Source organism: Pangasianodon hypophthalmus, chromosome 10, assembly GCF_027358585.1.
Source record: "Pangasianodon hypophthalmus isolate fPanHyp1 chromosome 10, fPanHyp1.pri, whole genome shotgun sequence".
NCBI classification, from domain to species: Eukaryota; Metazoa; Chordata; class Actinopteri; order Siluriformes; family Pangasiidae; genus Pangasianodon; species Pangasianodon hypophthalmus.
Window position 1 is genome coordinate 15608460 of NC_069719.1, and position 26491 is coordinate 15634950.

General features: G+C 38.3%; 2 protein-coding genes across 3 annotated transcripts; one reads left to right on the plus strand and one right to left on the minus strand.

Annotated features, from left to right (window-relative positions):
- Positions 1 to 1488: 1488 nt before the first annotated feature.
- ap5m1 (adaptor related protein complex 5 subunit mu 1) lies at positions 1489 to 5958 on the minus strand. Its single transcript, XM_026934240.3, has 8 exons — positions 5672 to 5958; positions 3874 to 4540; positions 3550 to 3777; positions 3279 to 3418; positions 2473 to 2558; positions 2273 to 2385; positions 2070 to 2166; positions 1489 to 1952 (listed from the first exon to the last, which is right to left on the minus strand). Exons 1-8 carry the CDS (start codon positions 5737 to 5739, stop codon positions 1870 to 1872), a joined length of 1482 nt encoding a protein of 493 aa, XP_026790041.2. The 5' UTR covers positions 5740 to 5958; the 3' UTR covers positions 1489 to 1869.
- Positions 5959 to 6079: 121 nt separating this feature from the next.
- On the plus strand, positions 6080 to 19899 carry exoc5 (exocyst complex component 5). 2 transcript variants are annotated; one of them, XM_026934142.3, is made up of 18 exons: positions 6080 to 6296; positions 7327 to 7421; positions 9517 to 9664; positions 9938 to 10132; positions 12537 to 12601; positions 13181 to 13209; positions 13363 to 13472; positions 13561 to 13605; positions 13743 to 13883; positions 13982 to 14061; positions 14170 to 14379; positions 15422 to 15569; positions 15658 to 15766; positions 15875 to 15980; positions 16078 to 16164; positions 16380 to 16494; positions 16641 to 16856; positions 17941 to 19899. In XM_026934142.3, the coding sequence occupies exons 1-18, from the start codon at positions 6270 to 6272 to the stop codon at positions 18127 to 18129; spliced, it is 2115 nt and encodes a 704-aa protein (XP_026789943.1). In that variant the 5' UTR covers positions 6080 to 6269; the 3' UTR covers positions 18130 to 19899. The 2 variants fall into 2 exon arrangements, with proteins under 2 accessions (XP_026789943.1, XP_026789942.1); XM_026934141.3 differs by having other exon boundaries at positions 6084 to 6296; positions 15860 to 15980.
- The last annotated feature ends 6592 nt before the right edge of the window (positions 19900 to 26491 follow it).

A 26491-nucleotide genomic window follows, 5' to 3' on the forward strand; every position in this document is an offset into this window, starting at 1 on the left:
TGGATTCTTTAAATTAGGCAGCCCTACAAAATAACTTGATTTTTCTACATGCTGAATTGATTAAGGTAAGATTATCACAAAGTGAGACATATCACAAACAAAGAATGGGGGAAAAATATAATAAACAAGTAAAACTCAATGCCAACAGCACTGATGGGGATGCCTCCACTGCCAACAAGTCTAATATGCTAATTTGTATGCCAGAAATATGCTTAAAATAGTTTTTTCAAGCAGTAAGGAAGCTATTGAAGAAACACTATTTCATACATTTGACCTTGTTGTGACCTTGACTCTGTTTAGATCAATTCCAAAATCGAATCAGTTCAACTGCCTGCTACGATGATATTCCTGTATAAATCCTACAAATATAATTAATCACACATTCTTGAGATATTGTGCTAACAAGAATCCCAGACAGACATACAGACAACCTGAAAACTTAATGCGTAACAATCAAGGAAAATGGGGGGAACCATTAACCCTGCACCCTTAACCAACTGTTATATAAATATTTCTGATGTAAATATATACTAAAAACTGTTAAAACTGTTGTGGGGGGAAATGTACAAGACTCAGATTAGAAAGACATTTCAGTTTGCTGTAATCTGAACAGTTGGAGGTTAAATTCATGGAAAGGAAGCAAGAATAAAACTGAGTACTAGTGCATCAAAATGGCATGCTTAACAAGAAAAAGGCTGTCAGTTACTATAAATGTAATAAAGTTCATGCTGAGTCTCTTCCTTGCTGCAGTGCATAATCTCTAACTGTATCAACAAATTTGTTCGTCTCAAGGTTTCTTCCTCATGTCCTCTCTGGGAGTTTTCTTTGCTCCTGTCATCTCTGATTGGCTCACTGGAGATCTAAATCTACTTCCACATTTCTGTAAAGCTGCTTTGTGGCAATGTGTATTGCTAGAAGTGCTATAAAATACAATTGAACTGAAGTGTCTTAAAAACTGCAGTAGCCCATGGTACAATATACTTAATGTATATACTTATTATAAATCAAGACCGGACAGACTGAGAACTGTGTATAATGGCCACCAGCAACAATGTAGCTGTAACGGTAAAGGAAAATGGGAACATTATATTTCTGGTCATCATCCATGACCAGAAATAGATGGTCTATAAGCTTGCATGTTAGACACTGCTTAATTATTATATGAAGGCTCTATAAAGGACTTTTTCTTGTAGAGGAATAAGAGGCAGAGACAAGCTGGAGTGGGCCACTGTGGAGTAATTAACTCCCATGCTGAAGACCACTTTAGTCTTCTAGCTCATTTCCCAGTCTTTCTGTCTGTCAGCCAGTCAGTCTCATTTCAACACCAATAAACCCAGACAAGGTCTAAGCCTCATTATGAATAAAACTCAAGGAGTCTCCTTATAGACTCTGTCCAAAAGCTAATTGGGACAAAGCAAAATGAAGGAGCAATTAATTGAATTTAAACAAACACATCAATATGCAAAAAAGACAAAAAAAACTCTCAAGAACTGTGTAAAAAGGTTATTTTACTTCAGTCAGTGCCTTATTTTAATTTTTGATTTATTGCACAATTTTTACTCTGTGAAAATACTTATCAATGAACTTAATCTTTAAACAAAGAAGATAAACGATTTGGCATGTCGATCTGGGATAAACTGGGAAAAAAAGCTGCAGAAGGTTGACTCTCCCTTGGTAGTTTGGCTCTACCCGGCTTACTGCACATCTCTTACACATTTATATCAGAAGTAGCTTTGACACTTCATCCACTGTCTATTTGCTGACATAACAAAGTCACTCATTTGTCCAATGGGTTAATTCAGTTAAAAGATAGCAAAACATGGTGTTTTATCAGCTATTAAGGTCTCTGTGTTGTAGTTAATCATTTTGCTAGAGTATCACAGGTCCAGAAGACACAGGGGCGTCTCCAGTGGAGTTCCAGATGTAGTATTCAGAGGCCACCAGTTCTCGTGCTTTGGGAAAAATAGAGTCATTAAATCTACATTACCTTCTTGCTCAGTATAAAGGACTGTGTTATGTTCATGTGTCATTGTACACACGATTCTGTCGCAATTCAATAAAACACTCACTCGTGATGATGCGTGGCTTTGCTGAGGAATACACTTGTACAGAGTGCTGGTCCACACAGCATCCAGATAAAGTCAAATCAGGTATTCGGAAGTAAAGCTGAAAAACAGTATAAACACTAAAGATGAAGAGATATTCAATAATCACCTCATACTCAACCTCCAGCTCTGGAGAGAGTAGACTGGTAAGCAGAATTCACACTTACTTTCATATATGCAGTGAGATCTGTACACATAGGGTCTGATGGTCCAGCAAGATGCCCTGAGAAATGAATCGTACCTTCCAGAGTTACCTCTCGTGACTTTGGAAATTTCTGACCTGGTGAGAAAAAAAAACCCTCAATGACACGTTTGGTAATCATTGCTAAAGTTACAATACAGACAATTATGTCAGGTATTCACTTACCAAGAAACCAAATGAGCAGATTCTTCTCTTTAGAAACCTCTAACTGTCCTGAGGTCACTTTTATGTCCACATTGCCCATTAGGTTTCTGTAAAGACCCCATCAAGACAAGATTTAGTCTCATTTATGAGGTCAACTGATAAGCACAACACTACAGTTATGCGCCCTGCGTTACCCTGATTAGGGTCATGGTAGAATACACTCTCACACACACTCGCACTCTCTCTCACACACAGTCACACACACACTCTCTCTCTCTCTCACACACACACACACACACACACACACACATATTCTCTCTCTCAACCTCTCTCTCTCTCTCTCTCTCTCTCTCACACACACACACACACACACACACACACACACACACACACACACACACACTCATGATAAGGGGCAATTTAGAGTACACAATCCAGATACTGGAATGTTTTCTTGATGGAAGCGAACCACTAAACCACAAATAAGCCCAAGCAGACATAGGAAGAACATACCCAGAGCTCAGGATTAAACCCTGGACCCTGGAGCTGTGAGATGGTAACGCTACCTGCTATGCCACCCTCTATAATATAGCTGCTATTCTTAAATCCAAACTACAGTCTCAGCTCAACTTCACAATCTCAACTCTACAACAAGGAGGTAAGACACGAAGCTTAGTAGCATTACTGCATCACATCTCCAGGGTCCCTGTTTTGATCCTGCCACATGCCCAGTGTTCCCGTGATAGGCTCTAAATACACCATGAATCTGACCAGGACAAAGCGTTTACTGAAGATGAATGGGGCCATGTGTTTGTGAACTGAATCACCTGTTGAAAAATGGCAGATGTGCTTCACAGTATTCAAAGCTGTTTCTGACACTCTCATGGAGTTTGAGGACTACACTGAGCTTGAGCTGGTTGTCCTCTGACTTGAGATGGTAGGAACCAAGAATAGGCGGCACAGGCACCTGGTTATAAAAGTCAATACAAGATATAATTAGAGTGCGCTATTGAAGATGCTGCCTTCAATATGATGTATAAAGAATTAATTCTATAAAGCAGTCATTAACACAGGAGACCATTAAATGTACCAATCTACCTGGGAGGTATAACTACAGAGTCGGAAAGGCTCCAAAGGCGGAGAGAAAGGAAATTTGTATGGCCCTGAAAAGGTCGAGCCATCGTTCTCCTCCACACTACTAGCTGTAAGAATACTGGAATCTAGCGACGTCACGCAGGGGTGTACAAGGATGTCCTGCAGGGGTGAGCCATTGGGTGGCAATGTGAGGGTGACTGTGACATTGGGCAGAACACCCTCCACTTCACACTACCAGCATAACAGATAAAAAGAAGGCAAGATCTTGGTTAAGTGATACAACAATCATATCCAATCATATCAATGCAAACAGGAGGCTACACTCACTTTGCATGTTACCGTCCCATGCACATCCCACAGATCCTGTTTGCTCTGATTTCCATACTGCATAGACCTCACCATCTCTGTGAGGGCCACGCTTACCACCGCTCTCCCTCGATGAACCCCTGTTTTCCACGCAGGCTGTTTCTGAGCACCGCCGGGGCCTGGAGCCAGAGTTGCAGGCAGCGTCCCAGACTGAGGAAGAGTGTCCAGGGGGGTCCCTAACGGACAAACCTGCATCAGTACTGAAGGAAGCGTTGTCAAGCGAGAGACAAGCACATCCGGCTCTGGTGGTTTACCCCCTGTGCCACAAAGGAAGACCTGGAGGCTAGATAAAAGGGCTAAGCCCTGAGAGACGGAAGCCAGGCTGGGAAGGGGAGGTCGAGGATCAGGTGGGACTTCGATCAGTGGGAGACAGGCAAGGATTAGTCCACCTTGGACGATGGTTAGGACCGGCCATAGGGTTCTCACACCTGAGCTACCAACACGAAGCTCCAGTGCAGGAGATCGCTGCTGGCGGGAACAGTCATCCCTTGCAGCAATGTAGGGCTTGTCAGGGTCTGCCAGGCCCAGTTCAGTCAGCAGGAGCTGGGCTATATCACAGTCCTCAGGAACAGACACGTAGTGAGCTCCAGCAAAGGTTTTAGCACGAAACTCCACTGAGGGGTACCGCCTGAATAAAAGACCACAGGGGACAATGTGAAATGAAAAGACAAGGGCATCCACTGGGAACAAATGTCATGTAGAAAACAGATCAGCCATGTCATCTTCTCTCTCACAGCACAAGACCACAGCAGTGGAATGGCCACATGGGTGAAATAAACCATGTGAGCCTAATTGCCACCCCTGCTATAATTTCAAATCACACCTTTAAGAGGGCTATTCACGCAGACATAATGAATCATATCTAGCTCATGTTGGCTTAAATCATTTTAGTGCTGTATTTGGACCAAGTGCCTTGAGTATTACAGAGCAGCATGAAATGAAAATCTATCCATGCAACACATAATTGGATGGAGCCACCCCTAAGAAAAGAGTTGACTACAGTGTATTTAGTAAAGAAAATGACACATTTAACACCACTGTATTTTCAGTTTATAACCATGTTTGTGAAATGCACATTTGAAAGAACACAGCAACAAATAAAAAGACAAGAGTTTAAAAAAAAAACAGCAGTGACTGTGAATTACTACTACAAGATTATCAAGAGGAGATATATATATGTGTGTGTTTTTCTCTCCTAACGCATATACACACACACACACACACACATATATATATATATATATATATATATATATATATATATATATATATATATATAGATATATATATATATAGATATATATATATGGGTTTTTTTTCTCTCCTAACGCAATAATCATGTTTTTGTAAACTAAAAAAAAAAAATAAGAAGTAAATAAAAATTTTAAAAATCAGCAAACACAGTACATCCTAACGTTAGCATTTGGTTAGTGTTTTGGTTCACAACGTTCTGGGAATGTTGCGTTTTATTTAATGTAATTAATGCTGTTCCAGAAACGTTCCGGGAACTTTCTCAGCGTTCTCTTATTATTTCATGCGTTTAGATATTATTCTTTATACTTTACTATTACTAACCTTCTGGGGACTTATCCATAACGTTTTGGTTCTGTTTTCAGAACATTTGAGGAACAAACACAAACATTCCCCGAACGCTCTGAGAGCCACTTGTTAGCTGGGAGGCTCCTGGCCACTCCGCCACTGCCATGGAACAGTGTCACACTTGCAGGTGCTGTGCGCTGGAAACTTTCCTCTTACTTACCTGGAAAACTGCACTTTTACTGATTCACCCTTTTCGTGGGTGACAACCCACAGCGCTCGGATACTCATCGAGTCTCGGCTCCTTTTATCGCATGGAATGAAGATTTTAAAGCTAGCCGACTTAGCATAACAGCTAACTGTGCAATAAACCTAACAGCCAGTTTACTCTCTTTCTCTAGGACAGGTCTTTGTTTCAAAGTCTGAAATATCCAAGCAAAGTGACGACCAGAAAAACATCACTAGCTGAAATTTTACTCTGGTTTCTACTTCCTGTTTTGAAACGACATGTGACACATAGAGGCGTGGCTGCTTGTTTTCAGGGCTTTAGCACGCTGATGTCAGATCAGCTGCACGCCTCTACACACCACTCTAATATACACGTAAACGGACAGCGAACTGATCTCAGACCTGCTGCTAAAGGCCGAGTTTTGTTCGTTCGCTCTTTCCGGCCCGGTTATGGCAGCTGTATGCAGGAAGCAGAGGGCCTTGATTTAGGGTGAATGAGCGCTAGCTATATGATCCGCTGAATGATTTAGAAAAGGTTCGTGCTTTTTAAAAGACTTTCTTCGCCTCGAGCAACATCTCTCTGTTCAGGAAAGATGGCTACGACGGCGCAATTATTTGAGGTAAGTTGCGTTAGTTGGTCAAGCTAGTTAGCAGGTTAGCTTGGTTGCTAGCTTGCTTGATAAATAACACACCCACCTTAATAAAAAGGAATAAAGTTTTTATTACATTCAAAATTATTTAACATGAAATCATTGTCAACAAATTATCTTGCATGTCGTATTTTAGCCTGTTAGCATTTAACAGGGCGCGTAGAGCAGCTGTAGCTGTGAGAAGCTAAATCTCAAATGGCTCTGTTTGTGACGTGTAGTGAACTACAAAGGGTGTAAAAGCCTTTATCTCTTCTTGTATGTAATGCACCTTTGTATGGAGTATAGACTCATTTAGGGTGCAGTTCTGTGCTGTGAGGAAATGCTTAACTTTGCTGCTTTTGTAGTTAAAACTAATGTTAATGGAGTGTTTCGATGGGTTTTTTTTGCAGCAGTGTATCTCAGTAGTACCTTTATATCTGAATTTTTTACTTATCTGAGTGTAGTACCTTTATATCTGAATTTTTTACTTATCTGAGTGTGTATTTAATTTTTTTTAATGTACCTCTCATTTTTTTTGTTGGACACTAAAGGTTATCTGCGCAGTGTTGTCATTTTGTTACTGACTGGCTGAGCTTAAGCTTATCCTTACTGCGTTGCTCATAATTACAACCTTACAGCTCCACTCACTAGTCATTATCCCAGGTACACTGTATAGGTGCTCTTTATAACTTATCACCATTAATACCCACTGTGCATGAAAAAAGTCTCTGTCTACCAGGTGGACCAACAGTACAAGACTGTATAGTATAGTGGGAAATAAGTGTAAAGCACTACCATATCACTGTGACTGTGGTGCTGAAAATGATCCACCATCCAAATAATATTTGGTCATCAGTGGTCTTGTGGCAGATTGCCAGGGTAGAGGCGGTCTGACAAAATGTGCATAGCAACATGTGGGCTTTACCTGTTGATAGGGCTGCGTGTACCTACAGTGTATCATCTGTACTAGGTGAATACCATTGCATCTGTATTCGTAATTGTTGTTGACTTTTTCCTGTAGGAACCATTCGATGCAGATGAGTACATTGAGCGTCTGGCTTGGAGAACTCCAGGGGGTGGTTCTAAAGGAGGAGCAGAAGCATTTGACCCTAAAAAGTAAGAATATTCTTTAATGTTAGTCTCTGGAATATTAGACAAGTGGTGAGATGTTGACATTTTCTCCTATAGTTCTGAAAACTGCACATTTTCCTGAACTGAAATACAACTTGATCAAAGTCTGACATTCATAATGTGAGCAAAACATGCTTAACTAGCACAGTGTTAGACGTCTTTAGGCAGACTGACCACCATGTTTATTAAAAAGACTTCTTACCCAGCATGATCTCTGCAGGAGTATACAAGTATATTAGCCAGAAAAACAATATTATGACCAGTTTTTTTTTTTTTTTTTTTTTTTTTTTTTGGTTTGGGGGAGGAGGGGGCGTTGGTTTGAGTCATTTTAGCTGTTTGTCAGAATTTAGCCACAGTAATATCTAACAGGTTTCCTTCCCACACACATCTGCATGCAATACAGTTAAATTTGGAAAACATTAATGTTAATTATTAATGATGACCTGTCATCACTCCAAGCATTTGGAATAGTGTAAAAAAGGTCATTTTACTCCAATTTAAACTTCGTTACATTCTGTATCCTGTACAGTTGTGATAAACAATCATTTCCTCCCCAGCCCCCCATCTGTCTCTCTCTGTCTCTCTTTCGCTCTCTCTCTCCATCTCTATCTATCGCTGCAACACAACTGTCGTTCATTTTTCAGCCATTTAGACTGACTGACTGTCTCACTTTAAGGGGAAATTTGGAACATTTATGTGTGCACTCCTGTGTCAGTGCTTCGAAACAGAGATCAAGCTGTTCTTTTATGTCTTCTTTTATGTCACCTATGTCTTCATAACAGAGGCTTTTTAGCTGTTATGAGCTGCTATAAGTGATAGCAGTTACTAACTAATTTTGTGGACATACCACAATAATAAACATAACTTTAAATGGAAAAAAGTTTTCAAGAAAGGTAAAATTGTTGTGCTGTTATTGGCAAATAATCAACCACTGGGTGGTAACGATATCACACCACCTCACTGTTGATTATTTTGCTATAGTATCATGCTTTGTCGTGTCATTACTTTACATGTTGGAACTTCACAATAAATGATGCAGGACAGAAAGACCTAACTCTCTATCTTGCATATATTACAACAGTTCACTCTAATGTTGTTGAGAAGTGTGGTAGTTCTGTCTGGCAATGCAGAAACATCAGCCCAAATTTTACACTACCCTCTCACCCGTGGAGAGGCTGATAGAAGCATCTGAAGTGCTGACACAAAAATGATGGAAGAGAACAAATTTCAGTGAAAGAGAGAAGGGAAAAGACCCTAAGCTGCACTGAGCATTGGGGGGGAATTATTGTGATATGAGATTTTGCACTCATCACTTTGGAATGTTTTTTTTTTTTAACCACCCAGAGAATCCAAACATGCTGACGTGAAGATTTTTACTCTGCTGTCCTGCAAGTGCTTAGAAATGCAGCTGACAAAGCTCTGAGTAGTATGTGATACACACACTCGCACATAAAACGGCCACTTTTATGTGGAGTTGCAGTTTATGGTAACAGGCAATTAACTGTTTTGCCAGCACTGTAAATGTAGTTTTTAAGAAATGTAATGCTTCCTCTGTGTGTTCCTGCAGTTTTCCAAAATTCTGTTTAGACCCTGTCCTTTCTCATGTTCAGGAAGAGTAGCTATTGGTGTGAGGGCTGTAATAGTCAGATACAGTTCCTAAACACCTGGCTTATGCATATTTATTCCTGGAAATTGTAGACTAGAAATCCTGTATCTGTATGTCCTCTATAACCAGCCGTTTACTGTGTGTACTTCTGGCAAAGTATGTGACAACAGTGCAATAAACATTTTTAGTCAATATTATGAATTACTATCATTATAATTGTTAAAAATAATAATAATTATTATAATAATAATGCTGTTGTTGTTATCATTTAATAATCAATAAGCTTGTTTCATTTTTTAAATAATTCTTGGTCAAAAATTATTTAAAATGCAACCATACCCTAGTAAAAGTATGTGTCACACTTTGTCCACACTTGAATCCATAGCTGTACTATAAATCAGATCTTTTTACCTCTCCAGATGCATCACTCTGTGTGTAGTTAAAACATGGTGATTGTTATACTTGTTGTCTCAGGCTGCTAGAAGAGTTTGTTAACCACATAGAGGAACTGAAACAGCTGGATGAGAGGATCCAGAGGAAAGTTGAGAAGCTTGAACAGCAGTGCCATCGGGAAGCCAAAGAGTTTGCACACAAAGTCCAGGAGCTGCAGAGGAGCAACCAGGTTTGATGATATGATGGATTAAGCCAAGTGGGTTGGGGTGTGTGTGAATGTAGCGCACACTACACGATTTTAATCCAGATTTCAAATTTAACTACAAAGACGTGACAGGATTCCTGATAATGCACATATGCAATCACATAGTGTATACCACTATGTCCCCCAAATAACTGATCACAAGAGCGTAAAGTTATGTAGTGTGAAAGATTCTGTGATTCTGAGATTTTGAAAGTCGTGTGTACTATACTAGCTGTGAATCTTTGGCTGTTTCCACAGGTTGCCTTTCAGCACTTCCAAGAGCTGGATGACCACATCAGCTACGTGGCCACTAAGGTGTGTCACTTGGGAGACCAGCTGGAGGGAGTGAACACTCCGAGACAGAGGGCTGTGGAGGCCCAGAGGCTTATGACCTACTTCAATGAATTCCTGGATGGAGACTTGCGCAGTGATGTCTTTAACAACCCTGAGAAGGTCAGTATTTCAAAAGTATAAACACTGTGAGGCCATATTCCTGTCATTGGATAGGTATGTTTTATTTTATCTGTAACTATGCATATGTTCGCTTATGCAACTGCTAAGAAAGCAGTCTTAGCTTCTCCTCATAACTTTTCACCATTATTGTGGTTGTTGTTATAAACAGTTTCTACAATCACATACCTATATTTATACAATCTGAAGTCAAAATTTGTTTTACATTGTTACCTCATGGCATTGGTCATATTGTGCATCTGTACTAAAAGCTCAAAAGACAAAATTCCTCTTTGTCTATAATCTTCCACAATGTGAGTGACTTTTTCCACAGTTCTGAATGACACAGGTTTTTTTTATTACTTTATAATAATTATTTTATATTGTGTTTCCCCACTTCCTCAACTCTGAGATGCTCAAGATGCTCAAGAGTGTGGACATACAGGCTCAAACAAATATGGCCTCAAACAAATATGAAATTTTCATCTTTTCCCTCCACGTCTGCCTCCGTTAGCAGGATTTTGTCTGCCTCTGCATCCTCAATGCCGGTGTTGTGGGAGGCGAGTAGTCCTCCACAATCGACTGCAGGCTAGCGTGTTTATTTTGGAACGCCTGCTTTTCACTAATTATTCAACAACTGATGGATAAAAGTCCCACCTAAATATGGAGTTTCACTCTGAAATTCATTACACTATGGAATAACTTTGTTTCAATATCTGTTTCACATTGTCCTTAAAAATATTACCTAAGTAATAATTTTGAAGTGAATGGTACACAGAACATAACATACGTTTAAGTGAGGTCGTATATGAGATATTTGTTGCATTCGATCACTAACTGCTTTGTGGGAGAAATCATATTAAAATATTTGATGTAACCAATACTCAGAAGCATGCGATTTCAAACACAGCTTTAGTTCGTTAAGTTTGTTCAGTCAGTTGCTGACCTCGTGTTACATTGTGCTATACTGTTTAGGCTGGCATTACATCCTGCAGATACATAGCTAGGGCCATTCACAACCAAACAACTATCGGATATGCAGCACAAGCATCTTACTCTTGTGCAGTTAAAAACAAGTGGTCTTTTGCTGATCTTATACTGGTCTCTTGTTTCAATTTGTATAATTTATCTAGAGAATTAGGTGAGTCTGACCCTGGTGTTATGCTCTGTCAATCTATAAACTATTGATTAAGGTAACTGAGGGTTTATGGACACTGGAATTGTGGAATGATAGTGAATGTTGGTGGTTAAAATTTACACTCTAAAAACTAAATGTTACGTGTTAATGACCCTTATATTATCAGCCAAGTTTGTCTAACTGCAATGTTATGAATATGTTATACTGTGCGATACTGTTATGAATGGTACAGTATATTGGATTAGATAATCTACACAAATGTTGATGCACACCAACTCAATATGTAATGCCGCTTCATAAGCATCTTTCAAGTCACTACATGGTGGTGTAACTTGGGTGGTAAGTCTTACATATCATATGCTATTAGCATTAGACCACCAACACACTCCCTGAGAGACGCGTGGGAATATACCCAGCAGACTTTTCATATTTTTCATAAATGAGCCCACCTTCAGAAGAGAAGAGAGGGGTCAGGAAGAGGAGATGGTGGTGAATAGCTAAAGGGGGAGAGGAAATAGAGAGAAGGAAGGCCGACCTAATCCCTTAGAAAAGGAGGGCTGGCCCCAGACAGTGTGAAGACAAGCACTGGTAAAAACCCCCACTGCAGGGAGACTGCTACATCACTTACATGGGATTTAGCTAATCTTAGCTGGGGGACAGATACTTAGAAAACCTCGATGAGGAGAGCAGAAAAAGCTGGATCCACCTCACGGGAGCACAGTAATGATGTTAGCTGAGGCAGGCAGGAATAGGAAGCAGGAGTGGAAGATGTGTGGATGCTGGGGCCTTCTCCGATCCTGTTCTCCAAATTTGTTAGCAGTGAAGGGAGAGGTGGGGTGTTTTTGTCTGGCCCTGTTATTGGTGAGACCTCCCACCTGCCCATCGGGACAGATTATAGAAGGCGATTTAGCAAGCCTGCCACGGGATTAGCCGTAGTCCATTCATAATACTTACGACAGAGTGAGAGTAAAGCGCTTGATGGGCAGTGGAGGGCAGAGCAGGGAGTTAGCCAAGCTGCTTCTGATGGGCTCACTCATATCCACTCTGAGCTGGACAAGAGGAAGGAAGGATTGGAGGGAGGGGGAGGTGCAAAGATTTACTGTAAGTTGATCCTCAGGTTTAAGGCATGTGCCACAATGACACAAAGGCCTTTCTCATGTCCATTTTCCCCTGTCAGCAAGATGCACATCTCTTTATGTCTGACTCACAATTGTATCTATTATCATTGTAATGTGTCTTTTGCTATTTCCTGTTTTTTATTCTGAGCAGATAAAGGAAGCTGCTGACATCATTCAGAAGTTGCACCTGATTGCTCAGGAGTTGCCATTTGACAGGTAAGCAGTGAGAGTTGAGGAGGGAGAAGAGTGGTGGGACTAGGAGGGGAAAGATAATCCAAATAACATGGTTGGACAAATAACTAGCTGGGGCACCTGGGACAAGCAGATTTTGTGTCCTGGTTATTAGTTTCTTCACTCATAGCTGCCCAGAGGCCAAGTAGGTTCAATATCCAGGAAAAGGGGGGTGGGGGGGACTTCCTACCTCACTGCAGTAGGGCAAAGCTGTCATGTAACTTTGGAGTTATAAGGTTATAAGGTTCTGTTTGACAGTGATTTTAAGATATTAAGCTATAAATATAACATGGTGTAAAAATTAATAAGATCAAAGCAGATTCTTTTCAACTTTTAAAATATTTTTGACCTAAATAATATTATTGTAGAAATATTTAAAGAAGTATTTTGATGTAAAACATGTCACACATATTCAGTGAATAACAAATTTACCACATGAGCTAATTTTTACAAAAAAAGAATTTTAGCTCTGGCTTTTACAAATCAAGGTTTTCAACCCGGATGTCTAATTACTGTTTTCTCCTTTTTGCTACTTTCTCTGTCTTTCTCTCTGTTCTCATTCAGATTTGCTGACGTGAAGGCCAAGATAGCAAGTGAGTGTTTATACCTTTTAATTCACTAAAAAGCACAAATTGTGAAAGATAAAAATGACATAGTAGAAATTGACAGCATTAAATCATGAATGTTTTAGACTGTGCTGATAGCAATGTACCCATTTAAAAATGACCTATGTGTGGTGATTTAAGGTAAATACCATGACTTGGAGCGGCAGCTGATCCAGGAGTTCACAGCAGCTCAGCGCAGGGGGGAAATCGGCCGCATGAGAGAAGTGGCTGCAGTCCTGCTACATTTCAAGGTGAGGTAGAGCAGCCACACTGTATCTTCTGAACCTGTCTACACTGTCTCTAATTATTGTCTCATGTTTTTTCTGCTTTCTGTCTCAGGGCTATGCCCATTGTATAGATGTCTACATCAAGCAGTGCCAAGAGGTAAGCCCTCTTTTGACCCGCATATTTAATATATTTCAGATATTAGACTGCAACTGATAATTTGATAGTCAGAAATATAGAAACTGATATACTAATCAGGATATAATACCATAACATCTTTCTGTCTGTTCTTTCAGGGTGCATACATGCAGAGCGATGTGTTTGAGGACACTGCTCTTCTCTGTCAGCGGGTCAATAAGCAGGTGGGAGAGGTCTTCTGTAGCCCAGAAATGGTCATGGCCAAACTCATCCAAAACATCTTTGAGAACAAGTTACAGGTACAATCCAAACTATATGTGCTGATATAAAGTATACATATATTGCCAAATCATTTGCTTCTCTGAGAGCTGGAGTGACTGGACTTTTATGCTTTTAGACATATGTAAAAGAAAGACTTGAGACTCGTTCCACTGAATTGGAGCAATACCTCAAAAACCTCTATGACCTCTACACCAGGTATTCATCTCTCATTTTCTTTGAATGGAATTACAGATCTCAGTGGTTTGACTCCTCTTTTAACAATGTCTGGGAAGTATAGAAAATGTTTGTACTTTCTGCTTTCAGGACAACAGCTTTAGCTGCTAAACTAACAGAGTTTAACTTGGGTTCGGACAAACACACCTTCCTATCCAAACTGATTAAGAGCATCTTCTCCTCCTACCTGGATAGCTACATAGACATGGAGCGGCAGTATCTGCAGTCTCGTAGTGCTTCAATTCTGCAACGATACTACGACTCGAAGAACCACCAAAAACGCCCAGTAGGCACAGGAAGGTGAGGAGGTCTTTTAAATGTTAATGTTTGTCTGGAGGTTTAATATGTTTGACACTTCACAAAAAATGTTACTTAGACATGGAGATTAAATTGCAAAACTCATAAATGTGTTAGGAATTGTTTTGTAGTTGTAACTGTCAATCTGTAAAAATGAAACACGATTTGTAGGTGCAAGTCACTATTTGCAAATAGCACCTTCAAACAGTATTTCATATTGCAATTGAAACTGTAAATAGCCACCAGACAGCATCTGCAGAAATCATTGGAATGTCTTCTCTGATCTTGATCCTGATATTATGTTAGTTACCTAACTCACCATGTACATAGTTTACAGTCCACTTGAATACTCCAGAAATTTTCAACTTAATCTCTTTCAGCCACATCTGTGAGTATTACCCTAATCAATGAAATGATTAGGGTGACATTGCTCTTTCCAGAGAAAAGAATGTAAAACCTGTTGTAAATCTATAAATACAACTGTTAAAACATGACAATAAAGATCTTATAGGACCGACATGTGATGATACCATAAACATAATTCTGAGTTTTGTGGTATCTGCGCACAATTAGGCAGAAACTGAGACGTTGCTGTGTTTAATTTAAGTTGTATTACAAATTAATTCCTCTGACAAGGTAGTCTTATTTCTGAAAGGATGGATAATACAGAATTAGAGCTTAATTTGCATATACATTTGACTGGAGCATTCCTGAAGCTGTTTTACAAAAGTCCAGGTTTCACCTTAATATTTTGTGACTGAGTTCAACCACAGACTGTAGACTTCCACTTATAAGTGAGCTTAAAGTAAACGGGTTTATTTCTCTGCAGAGGAAACTTTTTCAAACTTTCGTCCATCATAATCGCCCCTATGCTCCAGATGCAGTAGATGGTGATTAGGCTGAGAAACTCTGAAGTATTCATTTAAAGCAGAGAAACCACAAACATATGCTGATTCCAGCTCATCCCTGTACAACTTGAGTATATTCATGAACTGAATACTTACATGGATATAAGCCATTCTCTTTCTCACATAAACACATGCAGTATCCAGGAGCTGAAAGAGCGAATCAGGCAGCGCACTAACCTGCCTTTGGGTCCCAGTATTGATACACATGGAGAAACCTTTCTCTCACAGGAGGTTGTGGTCAATCTGCTGCAGGAGACACGTCATGCCTTCCAGAGATGCAACAAGGCAAAACAAAGTTTCATATTTGCTCTATAACCTCTCAAATTCTGGGAAAATTGATTGTGGAAGTTAATATATATATCTCTCCTCACAGTTGTCTGACCCAGCTGATCTCCCTAAAAACGCCTACTCTATCTTCCTGCTGCTTGTAGAACACCTTTGTGTGGACCATATTGACTATGCCTTGGAGATTGGCCTTTCAGGTAGAAAAGATAAAAATATTTATATTACGTTAATTATGGCTTTATCTTGTGGGGTGTTACTTTATCAAACATAAGGATATCTTTGTTTCACAGCTATTCCTTCTGCAGATGCCAAAAATGCCAACCTCTATTTCTTGGATGTGGTGCAGCAGGCTAACACCATTTTTCACCTCTTTGATAAGCAGTTTAATGATCATCTCATGCCTCTTATTAGGTAAGTGTATATGATGAATCATGTAGTGTGATCCAGAAAATAAAATGTTCCCCCCAGCCTTCACTGGCCCTTATGACCTGTTCTGCAACTATTGTAGCTCTTCTCCTAAGCTAACAGAGTGTTTGCAAAAGAAAAAGGAGGTGATTGATCAGATGGAAGTGAAACTAGACACAGGCATTGACAGGTTAGTCTTCTGTATCTCTCGTTATTGTCTTGATACTGATGCATTTTTGAGAAATTCCTGCCTTCATCAAAATCATGTAGCCATGTTTTAAACATGCAGATGTGCCCCGTTTGATCGGACTTCTGCAGTATAAAGCATGAATGACCCTGAATTAGAATGTCTACTTAAATTAGCCTACACATTAAATTTGGCCTCTCTTGGTTTGTCATGTTTAGAACACTGAATTGCATGATCGGCCAGATGAAACATATTCTGGCCACTGAGCAAAAGAAAACCGACTTCAGGCCAGAAGATGAGAACAATGCAATGAGTGCACTACAGTACACTACAGTAAGTAATATTAAGTTCTGAATTATAGCTGAAGTACAGATGTATGGTAAATACTCAAATATAGTCTAATCATAAGAACCTACGTTTGGTGGTCATTTGCATTAAACATGATGCTGCGGTGTTGTTCCTGTGTATTCTGTTCCTAGGCGTGCTCTAAGGTCTGTGCCTACGTGAGTAAGCAGGTGGAGCGTGTACGGAGGTCTATGGATGGAAAAAATGTGGACACGGTGCTGGCTGAGCTGGGTGTGCGCTTTCACAGGCTCATCCATGAGCACCTGCAGCAGTTCAGCTACACGTCCATGGGAGGCATGCTGGCCATCTGTGACGTGGCAGAGTACCGCCGCTGCGCCAAAGACTTCCGGGTAAGGAGGGGTCAGAGTTCAAGCTCATGAGGAGTAAAAACCTGGGTGATGAGGTGATGTAATGGGAGCTGTCATGCTATCCATTATACCATAATACCATGGTTATATCAAGTTATACTGTAATATTTGCATCACCACTTTTTGACTGTTCAAACAATAGTATACCTAGCTTCAGTTAAAATATAAGCTGCATTTGAATGAGAAATATGGCCACAGTAATTAGTGGTATCGCACTGTAATTCTCTACTGTAATCTATTTCTCTTGCAGAACACACACATATACACACATACATAAAGCATTGCATAAAATAAGAGAAAGTACAACAGCAAAATAAAACCAGTTTACTGAGCCATGAGAAGAAGTTGAGACAAATGCAGCAAAATGTATTTGAATACGAGTGGGACGAATATAATGTGCAGTGCTTTTCTTGTCAGGCTGTTGCCATGGTTGCTAAACTAAACCACTTTTAATGTTTTCTTGTTTTGAAGTAGAATTACTACCCAATCTCAAAACAGGAGGGTGGGATTCATCTGAGTTTGGGTGGGGAAATGACCAAACCACATCACGGCTGTTTTCTCAAGCATTAACTTATAGTGCCTACCAGTTCTACTGTTTCTTCATCTGCCAAATTTGACCTTACTTGACAATACCACTGAATCTACTATGATAAGTTAAAATTAGATTTTAAATCAGAATCTAGGGTAAGCCTACTGTTAATTTGCAAATGATGATAATGAAATAGAGGACTTTTTAAAGATTAGGGTTACGGGCAAATCACCTTGCTAGCCTATTAAATTATTTACACATGAGTTTAAAAATATGAATTATATTTTAAACACTAGTTGTATGTCCTTTTTTTGATCATAATTGATTTCTAATTGTTGCCTCAAATACATTTCAATCGTTGCCTTTTTAAACTGATGCATCAGTTCAGATTGTCACATTGTTGGGCCAATAGCAATTATATAATTCGCCCATTTATCAGTATAAATTGTGACAAATTACAACTTTGTCTACTGATGCATCACTGTGATTTTGTTTCAGCTTGGATTTGTGTAATTACTGTGCCTATTTCTGTCTCAGGTTCCTCTGGTCCTGCAGCTCTTTGACACATTGCACGCTCTCTGTAACCTTCTGGTTGTTGTTCCTGACAATCTGAAGCAGGTTTGCTCCGGAGAACAGCTCACAAACCTGGACAGGAACCTCCTGCATGCCTTTGTGCAGCTCAGAGCGGACTATCGCTCAGCTAGACTGGGCCGCCATTTTAGCTAATGATGGGTAAGACTGCACACCCAGTACACAGCTGTCCAATCAGTACAGCATTCTCGGGTCAGTCTGAGAGGCTTTCGGACTTTTTTAAATACCTTTAAATATAATTACTGGACAGCTCATGGATATGAAAATGTGTGGCGCAATGCATACTGGGAAAAGAATATTTATGCATCTGCCCATTTGTATTTTCAAGTTTTATTTGCCTTGTCCCTTTCTCTGCTCTCCTTTTAACCTGTAAACTACATGTATGAATGTATGGCATTTCATTGATATGAAATGTGTTCTTCTTCTTCATCATGTTTTTGCATTATTGTTATAATGCACACAACACTGATCTGTAAAATGAACAGCATTAAGAGGGCTGGTTTGTTATGTTTTTCAGTTTTTGAATCTGAGGGTTTAGATGAATTTGGTTCACATCTGGAAACAACAAATTAAATAGATTATTGTACCAAATATATGTGGCTCTGCTGGCACTGGAGACACTTCAGCAGGTTGCGTCATGTGCTTGCTAATGAGCAGCAGCTAATCAGTCTTTTTTCCCCACATAATGGTGCATAGTTGTCTAATGTAAATTCTGTACTTGGTTTTCGTTACAGCATTTATATAAATCAGGTCATTTCATGTAGTCAGGACTAAGCATCAAAAATGAAACATTGCCCAGATCACTGCTTATAACATAGGATTTGAAAAATATTATGTATAGCTAAACAGCTGGTAGTAATTCTGATATCTGTAATCAATATAGCTCTCTGCTCAGTTACTCTTAATCAGAAAACACTTTGCATATTAATTAAAGGCACATTCCTGTATTACTATAAATTCAAATAATTTTTTTTATTGTAATAGTATGCACTCGGTCAGCTTTTTTTTTTTTTTTTTTTTTTTATTCAAAGCACATAGTCATTTTCTCCTTAGGATACTGGCAGTGGAGGTTAATGGGGTTTAAGTGTAAGATTGGAAAAAAAAAAAAACCCAAATATCTCTTTTTCTGAGAAGACAAGATACAAGTCTTCTGTGTGTGCTGAAGTATTTCTGACATACACATAGTGGCATATATCATTGTAATCTACCACAATGTGTTTTCCTTCTTAAACCAGTCATTTTTCAAGTGGAAATTTCCTAACCATTTGTTTTTAAGACTTTCATTGTATGAATGGCATGCCAGTGCAGAAATATTGAATCTAAATAATTGTGGGTGTTAATCACCAGCTTGCTCAGAAATGTAACAAATCAACACTAATGCAAGTACATATTACTGTACTAACATACAATCTTCAGTATTCATGAAATAACTCACTCACTGAGCACAAAAGTTTAGAGTTAATTGGTTAAAATTGGGACTTGAGGGCAATGAATGTGCAAGTTTCTCTCTAAAGACTGTTGGTTGAATCTGATTAAACAGGTCAAGTGTCTGCCATCTGCAGGGATGGTAATAAGCTCCAGTCAACACCACTGCTCTGAAACACCACTGCTCTCCAAACTGTAATCAAACCAGAGTGTGATAATTCTGACACAGTGCCATATGACCCTACCTGAACTTAACTCTGTGCCTGAATTTGATGTTACTTTTTTCTTTTCTTAAATTTTCTCACTGTTGATCTCCTGCATTTACACAGGCACTCATACTGGTTAGCTGATGTTGAACCTACTTGATATGATTAATGAATCTACAAAATAATAAAACAAGTTGTCACATTGTCAATCTCACATTTTTCTCACTAATAACAACATGCAAACCTAATTCAATAAAGAAAAATATGAAGTTAAGTGACATTTCAGAGTTACATTCCTTACCTCAGCAATCTGTATGCTCATCATGTGTTAATATGTTGACTGGTTTTATAATGTCACCTCTGCTCACTTGGTTGTGCAATGAAAGTTCATGGCTTAAATTTCACGCCTCAAATCTCTTACTAAAAGATTTGAGCACAGTTACTAAAGCACAGTGCGCTAAGACTACCTGTTTCATTTTTCTGCTATTGTAACTTAGTTAAAATATTTACCTTGACGAACAGACTTGTCACACATACTTATTAAGACTTCTTAATGATGCCCAAAGGAAGAAAATTATTCTTGTCATTTAAGAGGCAGACTTGAACGAAGCCGGGATCCTAACCATGTAGCAATTTATAAGATGTGATGATGTGACAGTTATGCGGAACACAGGCGCTCAAAAGCTGGCCAAACTCTGTCTCCAGCTAAGTGTACTGTTGTGTAGAAGGTACACAATGACAAATGGGCAAAGTTAAACAGCACAATTAATTAGTCTAATATTAATATGATCAGTGCCATGGAAATTCAATTCTCACAGCCCTAATCACAACTGGATAGCTTGTAAAAATTATTTTGTTAGGCCCTGGTGCAAACACCGAAGCCTTTTCCAAACATTTGAGAACTAGCTATTTGTTTTCCGTGGCGATTAGCGCTTGGCATTAGCGAGAGAGCCGGCGAAGGGGTGATAACAGGAGGGAGAGGAGCAGTGAGTGTCCCGTGGGGCCTCTGACTCATTATGGAGGTAGGACAGAGCGCTGCTGTGTTTGGGGCTTTCTGTTTGAGCAGGTGGCATGGATTAGAAACACTGTCAACAGTGAAATGCTGGAATGAAACCTCACTGCGCTCTACCCATCTCTGCTTATTAGCCATCGTGATTTTACTTTTTTCTTCTTTCTCTTCCACACACAGGTCAGTATGTTTCTGCAGGTTTTTTTTTCCTAACATGCAGTTCAGAATTTCATTGTGAAGTGATGGTGAAAAATATCTATTTAAGTTTAATGTACTTGGAATTATATCACATTGAAATGGATTGTGATTAAAGATCACATTTTTTTAAATTAATTTCAACTGGACTGTGGTATAGGGTTTCTAAAATAAGTGTAGTAAGGAGGAAAAAAATACGCTTATCAGATTACATTTTTTAATGATCAGCACGTAGACTTTTTTCCGACATATTCACTAAAACAGAAACAATGCCACACTGATGTTAGATAAAGGGAAAGTTAGATACATTAACCTAGTGAGACCAAATTCAAGTAATTAATTAAAAAATAAAATGAATGAATAAAAATCAGTAAGTATTAAAAAAAAAAATCAACACACTGATATTAGCTGGTTGGGGTACCTTGAAATATTTAATTTAGTTAAATAAATGGAAAAAAAGGCTGCATATTGTGACTGCTAAAATTGTACTTTTTTTGAGACATTGTTGAGACCAAGTGGAGCCACTCTGGCGTTTGAAGTGTCACTTCTAGCCTTCAAGTGTCTCTTCAGACAGGAGTGATCTGTTTGCAGTCTGCAGTCTCAGCGCAGGCCTGTGTTCATGCATTCCATGTATTCAAACTCATTAAGCCACAAAACTTCAAAACCTTTCAAGAGTTCCATGGGCTCTTTCCTAACCTGTCTTGAAAACTAGTTCTGAGTCTTGAATAAGTTTATTAGCGTATCATGGTACTTTATGCAGAAGGTAGGTGCACACACACACACACACACACACACATTAGCAGTAATGTCACACCACACAGATGTTACTGTGATTCCATGGTGGTATGTTAGGTCCAACTTTTCCCCTGTGTCCTGTCCCCTCCAGTGGTTTGAGCAGCCCACAAATCCCAGCTTGAGCACATCACTCTCTCACACGGTCCTCCCTCTACCTCCTGGAGCACTGACAATACAGCATTACAGCAGTCGATCCATGTCAACAGCAGCTTTGCTTAATACCAGCTAAAAGCTCATAAGCTAAATCTTCACCTAATTATGTGGAACGATTAGCACTTGGTCTTTGGTCTGCCATTGGGCTTGTATCAATAAATCTTTTTTCTTTTTAAGTGTGTGTCTGTGTGTTATTTCCTGGAAGGATATGTACATATTCATTTTTAAGAATGAGCAATGGAGCAGTGGAGCATGGAGCCATGTAATTTGCAGTAGGTCATGTTATGGTGGCTCTTTAAGGTTACAGTTTTGTCCCTGACGTGGTGCAGATATTTCTCTCTTTCCTTACTGATTTCTCCGCCCACTAACAAGTCCAAGTAATGCAAAAAAAATAAAAATAAATAAATAAATCACTGCATTTGTATCAGTTGGCCTCTTGACCATTTTTAATGATGAAGTGTGAATTTCATAATGAAAGTGATGAACCCTGTTGTTTATTTCAGTAAAAAAGAGTATAGACTCTACATCCATCTGTGTACATATTTTTAAAAATGGCTGAAATAGATTTGTTTTTATTCACTGGTTCTTATTGTGAGCTTTGTTAATGGTGAGAAATACAGTTAGTGTAAAATATCACCAGAGATATCAGATGAGGCAAAATGTCATCATATGAAAATCTGTCAGCTGCAACTTTACAGATCTAACCTGTAATGTTGCACAAGAATTGGAATTCTTTAATAAATACATCTTTAATTCAATATTACAATTTGGCAGGCATAAATAAATACTCCATTTAAAAAAAGCTTAATTTAACAAGCTAACACTGTTGACATTTATGTTGTCTCAATGCCGGTTTCACTCAGACAGGCATGACTTTGCAAGAAACTGAAAATTACAGATTACATCTGTAAAGCACATTTTCTGTTTAACAAAAGTGCTAGTAAATTGTTAATAATTATGTACATTTAATTAGCATCATACAATGTTGGTCTTCAGAAATTTGGTGTAAAAACACAGAGAATTGGGCCATAACTTTAAATGATGAACTGATGGCATTTTTAAGGCAACCCAGTGGGGAAAATTAATGGCCAGCAAATTCTATTTTCAAGATTGTAAGCATTTTAAAATATACAAGGAAGTTTTATAAAGTGAATAAAATTCAAGAAACTAAGGAAGGCACTACTAGAAGACTCTTTTCTCTATTGGCACTTCATTGTCCATTGGCTGTCTCTGACTCACCTCTTCAGTGAGCACTAATTGAATATATAAAGCTTTTTGTTGTATGCAGTTTCTCATTGTACTAACTCTATAACAGGTTTTTATCTTGATAGCATTCTTAGATCCTGACATGTTTGTACTAGCATGAGGATATGTTTCTTATGGAGACTACAAAGCACTGGATAAGAGTATCTGTTAAACACTTTAAATGTAAATGTATGTGAGGTTATGCTAATAAAAACAGTCAAGGAGTAAACAAGGTGTAAAAAGTGTTGCTTTCTAATCCAACTCACTGAGCTATTTTTGAGACATTAAGCCTAATTTGTGGTTATGTTACTCCTTCAAACTTTGAATAACTCTGTACATCGATCTAAAGTAACTTCAAGTAACAATAATAAGCCAGCTAGGCAAATTCTCTGCTGAAAAGCCATTTTAGTGTTGGAATACTATATGAATAAACTGCCACTGTGCGTTTAGTATTGTCTTGTATCTTGCACATATATTATGTAATTGAATATTGCAGAATCCCACACAAGTCACTCCAAATTCCTAAGTACATTTGGTCACCTGGGAAACAGACCTTTTTGATTTGTGAGCAAAAATGTGCATGTGCTTTTATTCCTTTTACCTGAAAATCATGAACTCATGCTTCAGAAGGAGCAGCGAAATTAGTCAAGCTGAACTGCTTGAAGATTATCTGCAGTGCTCTTTATGAGCAAGAAGAGGGCAGTAGTGTTCTAAAGCAGCCGCCTTTCCTCTTGACAAGTCCTCTCCTCTCAGCTCTTCACAATGGGAGTTCACCCGGGGGGGAAGTGTTGCTTTTTTAGGTCTATAAGCCCGTATCCCTTAATCCCTCACCATGATTGACAATCATGATTTAGGGTATATGGTGTCCCATTCTAATCCACGAGCACTGCTTTCATTTGCATACTTGCTGTGCGTGGCCTCATTTTCAGGGAAGGCATGCTGCCTGCTCCCTTTGTAAGAAATGCAGAGAGAGGGGAAAAGAGACAGAAAGAGAGAACAAAAAGGGAAAGAGGAGATAGAGGGGAGAATATAGAGGAAAATTTAGAAAGGAGGTAGAGTAAGTAAGGTGAAAGCAGGGTAGAGAGAGAGAGCGAGAGAGAGAATGAGAGAGATGAAAATAGCTGATGTTTGCTAATGTAATGCTAATGAGCACAGAAAATGCTAAAAATGATATAAATAGATTAGAAAACAGGAATGTTTGTATATACTGGACAGAACTGAGGACGAGCTAGTGTTTATCAAAGTTAGCCTTTGCCATCCATCCACTTTTCAAGCACTACAGTTTGGTCACATCACCTAAACATATATTGACAGAAAGAATGATTAGGATGAGACTAAATTAGCATGAATTAATTGGCAATTAATCAGCCATTTGCAATTACGGAATACAGTGATGTATTGAACTTCCCCAACATCCTATAAAGAATTTCTGTAATTAAAACCAGTGAGCATTTAAATGTTTTACGGTTGATATGTTTGACATAGCATGATGGTCTGTAATATTTATTAATTATTAATTAATATTAATTTTATAGTACTGGCAGATTATACTGTATGAAATAACCTTACTACATAGCTACTATTACACCACTGTAACTATATTGTTATAATATAGTAAAACATACGGTATCATTAATTTCACTGTAAAAGAGAGTGCCAAAAGTTTTTTTTTTTTGTCGGATGAAACATTTGACGAAACAGCATAGATTCAATAACATATATTCAATAACATAAGCAAATGCAAAATGCAACAAGGTTAAAGCAGGAGTAAAGTTATAAGGGGACCCTATTTATTATAAAATAGATAATCCATATACCTGACTGTATTTAAATATAAATTATAAAATTATAATATAACTCTCAACTGAAAACTGAACTCTGACTAATCATAGCTAGACTTACATTATATCCTGCGAAACCCCCAATTAAAAACAACAGCTAACATTAACATAGCTAATAGCTAGCCCCCGCTGACAACATTCTAACGTATTCTAATATTTAGTTAGCAACATTAGCTAGCAACTCACAAAAGCTACTGATGTGAAATGTTTTGCACTCTTTTAATAATACAGTAAAAACTGTCATTACTGTGAATATATGTAAGAGTAACTCACGCAGCTGAAAAATATGAAATTTACTATAAAATATGATCCCATTTTAACACAGTTTAGTCTATAAAAAAACTACAAAGATACTCTCCTGTACTATTATATTTACAAAAAAGGAGCTTGTTGAAAAATTATTGTCAGGTAGCAAAATCATCTTTTTACTATAAGAGCCAGGAAACTGTTATAATTTGGAAAAAAAAAGCATTGTAAAATAATTTTTGTCTAACTTAACGCAGTAGAAAGTAGCTGCTGTGTAGAAATATGCCAATAGTTAACAAAGTATTTAAAAAAAAAATAATGCTGCTTCCATTCTCTCAAAACATGTAGAAAAACAAACAAACAAACAAATGACAGTATGTAATTATGCATTACAAATTGCAAATGCATTAGAAATGTTAGGGTGGTTGTAGCTTTATATTTATGAATTCTTATGAAAAGTCTGAAAATTTCATGGCAAACAGCTATAATGTCTCAGGATTTCATTTCATAATGAGCAGTCTTTCTGCAACTGATTTTTCAATGCAATTAAAGAGACAAGAGGTTTGCTAATTCTATTTATTAGAATGGCTGTGAAAATCTTTTGCTATGTTTCTATGTCCATTAGAGTGTGAAATATGAAAAAGAAAAATACCAAGAAATATAAAAATGTTGTGAATATTGACTTCTCTCATTTGTATGAGAATATTTGTAATTTTAGTCTAAAAACCAAGAAGTAGCCTAATCATTATAGTTTATTGATTATTGTGTTAATTAAGGAATGGGTCACACAGAGATGAATATAAAATTATATAATAATATAACATTATTATTAACTTCGGATGTGCTTGGATTTTTTCTATGTAACACTATCTGTAACACTATATGAGATTGAGTGGGTATGTGTGTCATCACTGGAAACTGACTGTATGTATAATATCATGTAGTGTGTGTGTGTATATGTGTGTGTATGTGTGTGTTGTCATCATTTCCACTCCTATACACTATAAATCATCAGTGTTTACCAGTTTAATTGATTTCCTATCAACATCTCTGAGTTCATTTATTAAATAAGAGCGAGTCTCTGTATGTGTGTTTTCTAGCTCCTATCTCTGGGTGTGAGTGAGACAGGGGGGAAAAAAACCCTTCAATTATTCCCCCATTTTGAGAAATTATACTCTTGTACTTGATCCAGCTAACAGGATTTTCTTAAATTACTTTATAAAAGACCATCTTTTAACTTTCCCTCTTTTGCACACAATCCATTCATTAGTAGGTCTGCCTGAAGGGTCTTCCCACATCAATAGCTTGGGTTAAACTTCCAAACTTATGCAGCTCACTGATGCTCACACTCACAGTGGTTTGTAGAGGCGGGGGCCAAAATT